Genomic DNA, 12037 nt, shown 5'->3' with positions numbered 1-12037 from the left:
TGCTTTATACACTAAAGAAGATATAATTAAAATAAAAAATACCAATTTGATAGTGGTAATGAAAGAGGGAAAGAAGAGGGGAAAAAAGTTAGAGGAAGAGGAAGGTGAAGAGGAGAGAACAGAAAAAAGAAGTAGGTGCCATAAAGTTTTAAAAATGGAAAAAAGTAGTGAAGGTTCCCTCTATCCCCTTTTATCCTCCCCTCCCCTCCCCTCCCCCTGACACTCAATCTATTGTGTAGAATTTTCTGCTCTCCAGATCAACTGGCACAGGAGTCAAATACTCCATCTTCAGTCCTGGCTCATCTCCTGTCTTCAACCACTACTGATGACCAGGCAGGATACAGATTTGTTGGGGGCAGTAAATGCAACTTAAAGGTCTAATATCAAGGCAATGGACACTAGGACAGTGTGTTGAAGATGGATCTTGTTGTTTAAACAAGAGCGATAGATATACATCAGCTAAAAGAGGCTCAAGAATATCAATATAAAGCTTGTAAATTCTGATTTCTCCAGTAGTATGCACTAATTAATAATTATCTTGCTGGTGGCTAGCTGAGAATCTGAATACATGCTGAATTCTTACTTCAAAATAGGCTCCTCGCAGGTGCTGAGGTAGTTTTTTTCTGAAATCCCTGGCGTTCCGCAGTTCCTTCAGGGTGAATCTTTTCAGTAGTTCGCTGTTACTCCTTCCACCCACTCTGACCAGACCATTGTGCAAAAATCCATAGATTCCTGACAAAAGAATAGTAAGTTATATTAGTAACACTGTTTTCTTCAAAATGTAAAAGATTGAGAGGAGATTTGATAGAGGTATACAAAATTATGAGGGATTTAGAAATGAGGGCTTTTTCGACTGAGGTTGGGTGGGACTATAACCAGAGGTCATGGGTTAAAGGTGAAAGGTGTAAAATTAATGGGAACATGAGGGGAAAACTTCTTCACTCAGAGGGTCGTGAGAGTTTGGAATGAGCTACAAACGCAAGTGGTGCATGCGAGCTCAATTTCAACATTAATAGAAGCTTGGATAGGTACATGGATAGTAAGGGTATGGAGGGCTATGGTCCCATTGAAGGTGGATGGGAGAAGGCAGTTTAAATAGTTTCAGCATGGACTAGATGGGTCAAAAGGCCTGTTTCTGTGCTGTTCTTTGCTATGACTATACAAGTTGATTTGGCTAAGCTTCTCCTCTGTCAGACAGAGCCGGATAAGGGAAAGAACTTTGTCTAACACCCCAATACCATCTTCTCTTAAAAACCTCCTATGCTCTTACTAAAAATCTGGGTTTGCATTCTGTGCCATTTAGTACTTTATTAATGGCACTCCTGTTGGATTTCCCATGGAAAGACAAAGCAATGGTTCTGATGCTTTCTTTGGATGACTAATACTTTGTTGCTTGTGAAATTCACTTGGAGGAAGAAGGGTACCTCAAAGCAGTAGTAACTCACATTGAGCTAGATCTTAAATAGCCCAACATGCCTTAACCTTCAGTTAAGATCTCCTTGTGTTCTGTGGAAATGAGAGTTCATTGCCTTCACCTGTATAGAAACTTGCACGTAAATGACATCAATACTGTGTCTTATACTCTTTGATATCCATACATCTGAAACCTTTGTGAGTTTATCACAAGGATCCATATCAAATATCTGGAAGTACCTGATTGTGTTTTGCAATTGAGATTTTCTTTAAAAAAAATTATATTCCCTTTGTATGTAAAAAAAAACATTGCACAGCATTACAGAATCTCCAAGCAAATATCTTTAGAGAAAGGAAAAGAAAAATAAAACAGAATATTAGTCTAGCTTCTGGATGTTCTTAGAAAACCTTACCAAGAAATATAGTTTCTATCATTCAGTCATTTCAAATAACATTATAGAACAGTAAGTTAGTATTATAAGCACTTGCCTTGCATAATAAAACAGAATTTCTATGCAAATGAAATTTAATGAGTTTAATATCTTAATCACTTGGCCTGCAAGCCTCTTTATAATCTTACAGAATGAAAAATGAAATGGAACCATGCAACTCAATGTTCCAAGCCACATTCAGCACTCATAATATCCTGCAGTAGCAGACATGCTGCAAGATTTTAGCCCATAAGACCATCAAGCATAGGAGGAAAATTAAGCTATTCGGCCCATTAAGTTTATTCAACTGTTCCATCAAAGCTAAATTATTATCCCTCTCAACCCCATTCTTCTGCTTTCTCCCAGTAACATTTAATGCCATTACTACTCAAGAATTTATCAACCTTCATTTTAAATGTGCTCAATAACTTGGTGTCCACAACCACCTGTGGCAATAAATTCCACAAATTCACTGCTCTGTCTCTCCACCTATCTTTGCATCTTCCACGAACTTCTCTGGACCCTCTCCAATACCAGCACATCCTTTCTCAGATAAGGAGCCCAGATCTGCTCTCAATACTCCCAAGTGTATATACCAATATGACCAATACTTTATAAAGCCCCAGCATTACATCCTTGCTTTTGTATTCTATTCCTCTTGAAATGAATGCTAACATTGCATTTGCCTTCCTTACCACTGTCTCAACCTGCAAATTAACCTCTAAGAAATCTTGCACAAGGACTCATAAGTCTCTTTGCACTTCTGATTTCTGAATTTGCTCTCCAATTAGAAAAGAGCCTACGCGTTTATTCCTTCTACCAAAGTGCATGACCGTACACTTCACTACATTGTATTCCATCTGCTCTTCTTTGCCCATTCTCCTCATCTGTCCTATTCCTTCTACAGACCCCATGCTTCCTCAGCACTACCTGCTCTTCACTTATGTTTGTATCATCTGAAAACTCGGCCACAAAGCCATCAATTCCATCATCCAAATCATTGACATATCATGTGAAAAGAAGCGGTCCCAATGCCATCCCCTGTAGAACTCCACTAGTCACTGACAGCCGATCAGAAATGGCCCACTTTATTCCCACTCTGGTTCCTGCCAGTCAGCCAATCTTCCATCCAAGCTAGTATCTTTACAGTAATACCATGGGCTCTTATCTTCTTTAGCAGCCTCAATTGTGGCATCTTATGAAAGAACTTCTGAAAATCCAAGTAAGCAATATCCACTGACTCTCTCTTCTCTATCTTGCCCGTTATTTCCTCAAAGAATTCCAACAGATTTGTCAGAATTGTATCTCAGGCTTATAACCAATAAATCTAATTGCAATATGTGGTAGATTCAGTATTCTTCAACTAATGACTAATTTGAGCCTTGTACATCACTTCTGATAGTGTAGTTGCAACTGATGAATAAAGTACATCATGTACACGATCCACATAAGGATTATTATTCCACACTGCCCATTACAAATATTAAAAAATTAAACTCCAGTACAATCAATCTTTAATATTATAAATCAAGAGACAAAAATTAAGGAACTTTAGTAACATCTTCATTACACAGCTATCTAATTTATGTAGGCTCAAAAAAGATAGGAAATTGCTTCAGTTAACAAAATGCAGAGGTAACTATATATAATATTCAGAATTTGAATAAATTTGAAAACAAATTTCAAGCAGAGAAAAACAGAATCTTACCTTCAAGAAACTGGTCAAGAGCATGGTTTGTATAGCACACCACCAAAACTGGAGCCTTCTGCAAATGTGTTTGCCAAATTTGCTCATTATGTAGGAGTGCTTGCACAATTTTTAATCCCACATAAGTTTTTCCTGAAAATGATGAATTAACTGTTATTAACAAAGTTTGAAGAAAACTATCAGATTATCACTGACATGCACATTGCAACATTTACTTGCTTCAAATTTTCCAGAAGCATTATACAAATTGTAAAGCAAAACCATAAGTACACATTGCAAGAATGAATTCAATTTTTTTTTTGTAAAGGAAACCTTGGTTAGTCTTCAGATACCAGATTCCTTCAGTTTTTGTTTTCTAGTTAAAAACACACTGGAACAATCATGATTATTGAGGCCATTCACCTCAATAAAAGCTTGGATACTGTTGTGCAACTAGATCTTGCAGACCAGTTATGGGTGAGCAGTGGGCTGAGCACACAGCCCTGGGGAGAGCGGGGGGCACTGGTGATCAGTGTGATGGAGCCAGACATGTTGCTGCCAACACGGGACCGTCTGAGATCTCTCTGTCAAGGGCTCCAAGATCCAGTTATGCAGAGGTGTTCAGACCCAACAACGACAGTTTGTCCACCAGGTTCTGAGGAATACTTGTACTGAATGCCTAACTGAAGCCTTTTAACAGCGTACTGAGATAAGAGACACCATACTCCAGGCGGAGCAGGACTAAGTATGGGGCTGAGGCTATTGCATTATTGGTCGACCAATTTGAGTATTATGCAAATTAGTAAGTGTCCAATGTAGTGGGAAAGCAGGTTTAATGCATGTCAAGACCAGCTGTTCAAAGCACTTCATTATTATTGAAATCAGTGCCACTGGACGGTAGAGGTTAGGGCAGGTTATCGTCGGCCTCTTGGGCACTGGGATGATGGTGGCAGCCTTGAAGCCTGGAGAGACGGTGGACACGTTAAAGTCATCTGTGAGAACATCTGATAGCCGGGCTGCAGTCTCTCAGCACCCAACCAGGTGTGTTATCAGGCCCTGCCGCTTTGTGTGGGTTGACCCTGACTGGGGTCTGCCTTACATCAGCTGTGGCCAGGGTGCTGGCTCCTGTGGGGAGTGGGGGCTTACTCACGAGCATATCGTTAAACCCTGGTCAGGAAGAGAAGCATCACTGTCACTCGTCTGCAGCGTGGTCTTACAGTCCATTATAGTCTGATTGCCCTGCCACCTTCGCAGCATGTCCCTGCTATCACGGAAATGGCTGTAGGTTATGTGTTAGTCCTGTTTCACCTTCCTAATAGTGCAGGAAAATGCACTGCTTGCTGACCTGAGAGCCATCTTATTTCCAACCCCCCCCCACCCCCACCATCATCCCGTCCTTTCATCAGTGCCTGGACTTCTGCTGTTAGGCTTCTCATTGGCCCAAAACATGATGGATTGAATGGCAGTGACGTCCTCACTTCACTGCGCCAATCAGCCAGTCATGGGTCTGGCATGTTTATAACATGATCATAGGTCGCCACCTCCCTGAACAAGCTCCAATCCATGCTTTCAAAACAATCCTGCAATGCTGAGGTTGCCAAACCCCCATTTCCTTGTGGACTGGTTTGACTTGTTTAAGCAGTGGTCTGTGTGCAAGTATTAACGTAACAGATAAGTGATTATAGTAAACAAAGTCAGGGTGGGAGGAGTGCTTGGGGCTGCCTTGTAAGCCCCACAGATGCTGGTGTAAACCATATCTAATGCGTTTTCTCCTTTGGCAGCAAAATCCACATTGATAGAATTTAGGTGGGACTGTTTTTAAAACTGGATGATTAAAGTCGCCAGCAACAATGAAGAAACTACATGCAGAGCTTCTCCAGTGTTAGCACAGTGGCGGGGGGGGGGGGGGGAATGAATGTTTATATCTTTATCTCTATATTGCCACAATAACAATGGCAGTGAACTCCCATAAAGACAGATCTTTCCAAATCCCATATTTGTCTGTTTTACGAGGTCCACCATTTTCCCTCATCTACATACCACTAACAGACTTCACCGCACCTCACCAGAATTGATTTCACCCAATATCCCTCTTCCCACCCTGCACACTCCCTTCCACAACAGCCCAAACCTTGAACCTACACTCAGCGGCCACTTTATTAGGAAGCTTGTGGTCTTCTGCTGCTGTAGCCTGTCCACTTCAAGATTCTACATGTTGTGCATTCAGGGATGCTCTTCTGCACACTGCTGTTCTCACATGGGTTTATTGGAATTACTGTTGTCTTCCTGTGAGCTTGAACCAGTTTGGCCATTCTCCTCCGACCTCTCTCATTAACAAGGTGTTTTCATCCACAGAACTGCTACTCACTAGACTTTTTTTTGTTTTTGCACCATTCCCTGTAAACACTATAAACTATTGTGTGTGAAAATCCCAGATCAGTAGTTTCAGAAATACTCAGACCACCTCATCTGGCACCAACAATCATTCCACAGTCAAAGTCAGATCATAATTCCTCCTGGTTCTGATATTTGGGGAACAAAAACTGAACCTCTTGACCATGTTCGCATGCTTTTATGCATCGAGTTGCTCCACGTGATTGGCTGATTAGTTATTTGCATTAACGAGCACACGTACAGAGGTACCTCATAAAGTGGCCACTGAGTGCATATCCATTGCTGCCCCTGGACACTATCCTTGCCACAGGCACTCACCATGTTCACTGATCTGATCCCCATGCCCTTAGATACAGCCATTACGCTGCTCTTGCTCATCTTCACTTCACCCTAGACTCACACATTTCCCTATGTGTATTATGGGAAGCTTCAGTCAAAAGTACAATGATTGTGTTCTGCCTTGAGAGGTGATGTTCACTTTGTAAGCAGTTCAATTTGTACGAACATCATTTCCTGTACATAAGCTGCCTTTTACATCATTTCTCGTACAGGTAATTTAGGATTCATTTTGGCGGTCATGGCAGAAAGACAACCATCTCCATCCACCCGTTATTTGCACTTGAAAAGCAATAACGGTGAGTCTTAGGTTCTAGTTAATATTGTAAACTTTTAGTCGCTGTATGTTGAAGGAAGTATTATGTTTATTGCTATTACTCGTAAGCTGTCATTGTGCCACAGGCTCACTCTGATCTACACACCATAGTAATGTTCTGTTGCATGTGTGTATTGCCTTGGTTAACACTGATCGTGAGAATAATCTGTGGTATTTGTATATTCATAACAAGTTTCTGTATTGAATTTAATACATATCTTACTTAACTCTGTCGCTTTTCTAGTTTTTCGTCATTAAAAACCCTGAAGAAAGCTTCCAGCCAGGGTGATTTTTGAGAAGGTGTTTAACTCCCAGGCTAGCTTTGTACATATGCACTGCGAGGGCAATAGAATGATCATTAGTTCCCGTTGAAGTCCAGCAGCAGGATTGTGACCATCTCCTGTAAACATCTATGTAAACCAGTATTCTGAAGGAGCTACATGCACAGTAATCTCAAAGCTTCAGTCTCATACAATTCCAGAATAGAGAGCAGGGGAGGGAGAATAAAACAAATAAAAGAAATTTCTTTAAAATATACTTTGCAATTTTGTAAAGCATGCAACACATGAAAATTTTAAAAATGTGTTTCATCAAGCGTACCTGTTCCAGGAGGCCCTTGTATGATGGCCAGTTCCTTAGTCAGTGCCATCTTCAGAGCTTTCATCTGTGACTCATCCAAGTTCAATGCTTCCTTTGACGGCCACGATGTGTTATTGAGAACGTTGATTTTGGTGTTCCTCATCAAAATTTGAAATGGGTCTTTGTCCATTTCCTCAGAGCGTTTTGCTTTCTCCTTCATTAGTGGTTCAAGGTCATATTGGCTATTGTAATATAAGTATCTTGGGGCCTGGATATCTGTGTTACATTCTACAATATACTTCTGGAAGGGAATATCCTCCCCTTCTATCTCCTGTAGTCCTTCAAGAACATGGCGGTAGGCTTCAAAATACGCTGTTGTTTCCACCATCAAAAAACAATCTGAAGGTTCTACTTCAGCTAGCAGGGGCCGGCTTCGTGCATTAAAGGACAGATAGACAACACCTTCTTTGAGTTTCTTAGGATCCCTATCTGACACAGTTGCAAAAAGTAATGTCTCAAAGTTGTCTTTTGACATACACACAAGTGAACCATACAGCAAACGCTTTGAATTTTGCCACCGGACAAACCTCAAGGGCTGCGTGTCAAACTGAACTTTATACCCAACACCACTAGCCGTGCACAGGGGGACTAAGATGCGGGTATTGAAATATACTCTGATGTCATCAAATACTTTCCTCCTCAGGCCTTTGCCATCATAATTATGAAGCAAGTCTAAGATACCTTCTCTCAAAGGTCTCACAAAGTCTTCTCTCAGAAGACGAAAATGGGTGTCGAGGTACACTTCAGCATTTGTATATTTTTCAGTAATTAGATTAGGTCGCAGAAATGGCTTCTCTTCAAGATGCACCTCATTGTAAGTAGGATAGATGGTCATTCTTCTGTAGTTGTCTTCAGGATTTGTTTCCTTATTGTCTAGCAACATAAGGGTGTCATTTTTGAGAGTTCCATCTCGCTTTCTCTGCTGTAAGTGTTGAATTATATTTTTTATCTTTTCCATACTATTTTCAATCTCTTCACCAATTGAAACCCCAGCAGCCCGTAGTGTATTCACCGTAGGGTCCAATACCAAAATTACCATAGACACCTCTTGAACTGAACTGGCTGGAAAGATGCTTATTAATTCCTGAAGCAAGAACAAAATTCTTTCAATATGTTCAGGGTACTGCTCTCTACGGACAGGCACCGAATCTGTACTCATCTGAACCACATAATGAGGCAATCGAACCTTCAGAAATTGAGAGTCCTTTACCATGCCCAAGAGATGTTGAATGCTCTGACGATCAGTCTTAGACTGACAAGCCTTATGCAAAACTTTACAAATGAGTTGGATAAAACCTATGTCTAGTTGTTTATTTAATACATCTTTCAGGCCAGAACTGCAAGCTAATGTTATAACAATTTCAGATGGCTCTTTATCCAGAAGGTTCTCCAGTGCTTTATAACCTAACTTTCTCACACTGTGTTCTTTGTCCTTTGTGTGTACTTTGTGAGATCTCCTTTCCTGATGGTGCAAATTATCCTGCGTTTCAGCCTGTCTTCCTCTGCCTCCCTCAGGAAAGTCATTCCTTCTCCATGGTTCATGTCTATGTTCATTATGCTGGTCCCTCTTACCCTGCTGGGGGCCTTGACAATTGCCCTGAACGTTGGGGGCTCTACCAGCTGTGTTCCGATTCGCCCTGGGACCATTTTGCCTCCCATCTGCATTCCTGGGATTGTGATTAAAGTTACGATCTTGGTTCCTTTCTCCAAACTCTTTGGTTGGGAGCAACTCTCCTGGCCTAGGTGTTGAAAGTGCTCTCCTGGGATGTGGTGCACCTTTTCTGTCTGGTGCTCCTGTGGCATTTCTCTGGTTCCTGTTACGATGATATCCTTGTGGTAAAGCTCTTTCTGCAGAGGCTAAAAACATTGAAAAGGAAAACACATTCTAAATTTCAGTCAAATTGTGTATTACCACATGCTTTCAAAAGCACTTTTTTCCTTTCTATTAATTGTAAATTTAATGAGCTCCAAAATTCCATGCAATGGTTTGCTATTCAGGACAATGCCTGTTCTTCAGTTCGAGAGGACCACAGCACACAATGCAACCTTAGTTTTTCATTATTATTATTTTAAATATAATTAATTGGGCATTATAAAAGTCACTTGAAACAACCAACTATCCTACAACTAATATTGCATTTACCATCAAAGTGCTGTTCTCAAAATTATTGCATAATATAGTATCTTTCTTGGATTTAAATTGCATTCTAGTTTTAAAAAGTTGAAATTCACCAACTAATTATATTGCAGTTTCTTATCTACAGTTTGGTTTATTGGCTGTGTATTTAATAACTATCTGAATGCCACTTTGAAAACAGGCTGTGTTTCTTGGCTGAGAGAAAATATAAAATCACAGAGATTACATGTGTGTTGGATCTCCCACATTGCATCATAGCCAGTGACCTCCTTTGATAGTATGCTGACTGTCTTTGGGTGGGTAAATACAGGAGCTATTTTGTGTGCTATAGTCCCATAATCAAAAGGATGAAATGACAAGCGAATGAAAATATATTTTTTAAAAACTGCAAGTGCTGGAAATATGAAACTTAAATACAAGCTAGTTGGATAGAGTCAAAGAATCAAAACATTGATTGTTTCTGTTTGCACAAATGTTACCTTACCTGTTGAAATTTACCAGCATTTTTTAGTTTTGTTGGAAATGAAAAGAAAATTTATTTCTGTGTGCGTTGGTCAGGACACAAGAAGAACCTCTTTACTCTCAGTGCTACAAGATCATTAGGAGTCTGCTGAACTCCCATTACTGGCTAGAATCAATTCCGCGGTCCAGTCTTCATATGTCACACCCCGAACACTTACCTCAGCTGTTAGGTGGACTCCAGAAGTGGAGAAAGTGGAAACAAGAATCAAGGCATGCACCAAGATCAGAAATTGTCCCTCGAGGCCATGTGAATATTTACAAAAATCATGTGAATCAAATGCAGTCTTCTGCCTTTTCTCAGATCCATTACATTAATAATCATTGCAACTCAGATCTTCTGGGACTCTACAACTAATGCATATTTTACATGGTCATCATTGTTTTATTGCTAATAGTTCATAGGTTCTAATCCATATTGTGATAATGTAGCAAGAAAGATATTTTAATGGATGATTTTACAAATTCAAGCTCAATCTAATACTGCAGGGCTCTATTCAGAATCAAACCTGCCAATCTCATTTACAATCCAGAGAGTAAAGGTCAACAGTGAAAGAATGGAAAATTTAAGACAAACATAAGAAAGTAATGCAAAAAAAAAAGTAAAGTCAAAGCAAGAAGTAGATGAAAACTGGTTAGGTGTAAAAGGAATAAATACTAATGCTTCCTCTTTGGGGAAAGAAAGAGAACAATCAACACTGACTCAGTTTTCCCTTGTCCTGAAATATCTGCATTATTCAAGAAGTTGAACACAACAATATTTAGCTGAACCCTGTGCCTTGAAAATACATTGTGAAATTAAATACTGTGATGCAGTACTCTAATGAGGCTGGTTCCCCATCTTAGTTGTTACTAGAGGCGGCATTACGCACGAGGTCTTTTTATTGGATGCAAGAATTCAAAGTTAAGTTGCAGAATATCATCTAGAAACAGCATAACCAGAACTAGGACCCCAAGTGTAGGACAGTCAATGACTGAAACCTATCCCTCCACGCCACAGGATTCTGGGAGATCTTCTCCATTTGTATGTCCAATTGGAATAACCTCAAACTCTCGTTATGCTCAAAATCTATCTATCAATGTGATGAAAATGCTACGCCTGAGAATCTCTAATATAAAGAATTCTGGAGGCTTATAACTCTTGGTGAAGAAATTGTTCCTCATCTCAGCTGTAAATGTCAAACCCTTATGCTTCAGCCTAACTGCTGACACTTTGTCCACTGGAAACAGACTCTTAGTAGGAATCCTTTCATCTTTCGTTCTTCTAATGTTCTTGTGTGACCACCCTATAACCACAAGAATGGAGGAGATGAAAACAATGTACCCTTAGATCATTGGCCTCCAAACCTAGCAGCAGGATCACCATGGCCCAGCGGTTCTAAGACTAACTTTCTCCACACTGTATATATCAATCCCGATCTAATCCTGCTGTCTTCCTGCGGTCCTGTATCACTCCCAAGCTGATCCTCCTATTCCAGGATCTCACCATTCCTCTCTATCAATCCAGCTTCAAGCAGCAATCATTAAGGCTTGGAAGCAGGTCACTTACCTGCCTTTCTACCTTGGTAAATGGTGAATACTTCAGAAAGGCATAAAGAGAGGAAGAAGAAAAGAACATTGTAAAAGACAAAGAAAACTAGATCTAAAATACATACTTAAAGAACTGTCAGTAATCTTCCAAAACAAACTCTTACCATCCCCTCTTCTAGGATTTCGTCTTGACTGTTCTGCTGTAGCTGTTCTTCTGAATGGATTCTCCACTTCACCTTCTCGGTCCCTCAACCTGTAGCCTGGATCCATTCGAAATGGCTTGCTCTGTGAAGGACATCAAGCCATTACACGTCATTTACTTTACCAGCAACAAATAGAGCTTTCCAAGAAAACCTGGTGCAACCTGGATTAAGGTCTAAAAAGCAGCAAAAAAAAAGTTTCATAATGCTTTCCATATTTTTTTCTTGTCTTCTGTCCTTGAAGTTTGTTCAAGCAACAGTTGTTAGCAAAACCTAGATTACAAGTCATCGCAATCAATTTGATTGAATGAGTACCAGAGGCAAATCCAACTCGGGTCTCTACCCAAATTATGTGCACATAGTCATCCAACAGATCTCAAAAGACACTTACTAACAATTGAAAGCATGCTCAAGTTCTCTGCTCTCTCCAAACGT

General features: G+C 40.2%; 1 protein-coding gene across 3 annotated transcripts in view; it reads right to left on the bottom strand.

Annotated features, from left to right (window-relative positions):
* znfx1 (zinc finger, NFX1-type containing 1) overlaps positions 1–12037 on the bottom strand; it is a 51365-nt gene that overhangs the window by 25391 nt on the left and 13937 nt on the right. For 2 of the 3 annotated variants that reach the window (XM_063041498.1, XM_063041499.1), the window contains exons 2-6: positions 11567–11687; positions 11422–11451; positions 7178–9073; positions 3553–3684; positions 584–732 (exon numbers count right to left, since the gene is read on the bottom strand). In XM_063041498.1, the coding sequence (XP_062897568.1) occupies positions 584–732; positions 3553–3684; positions 7178–9073; positions 11422–11451; positions 11567–11672 (2313 nt within the window). In that variant the 5' untranslated portion in view covers positions 11673–11687. The remainder of the gene's footprint in view (positions 1–583; positions 733–3552; positions 3685–7177; positions 9074–11421; positions 11452–11566; positions 11688–12037) is intronic. The other variant, XM_063041500.1, reaches the window with a different exon arrangement.

The sequence above is a fragment of the Mobula hypostoma genome, chromosome 2 (assembly GCF_963921235.1).
Source record: "Mobula hypostoma chromosome 2, sMobHyp1.1, whole genome shotgun sequence".
Classification (NCBI taxonomy): Eukaryota; Metazoa; Chordata; class Chondrichthyes; order Myliobatiformes; family Myliobatidae; genus Mobula; species Mobula hypostoma.
Note: the sequence above shows the minus strand (reverse complement) of the source record. Positions and strands in the feature narration are given on the sequence as shown.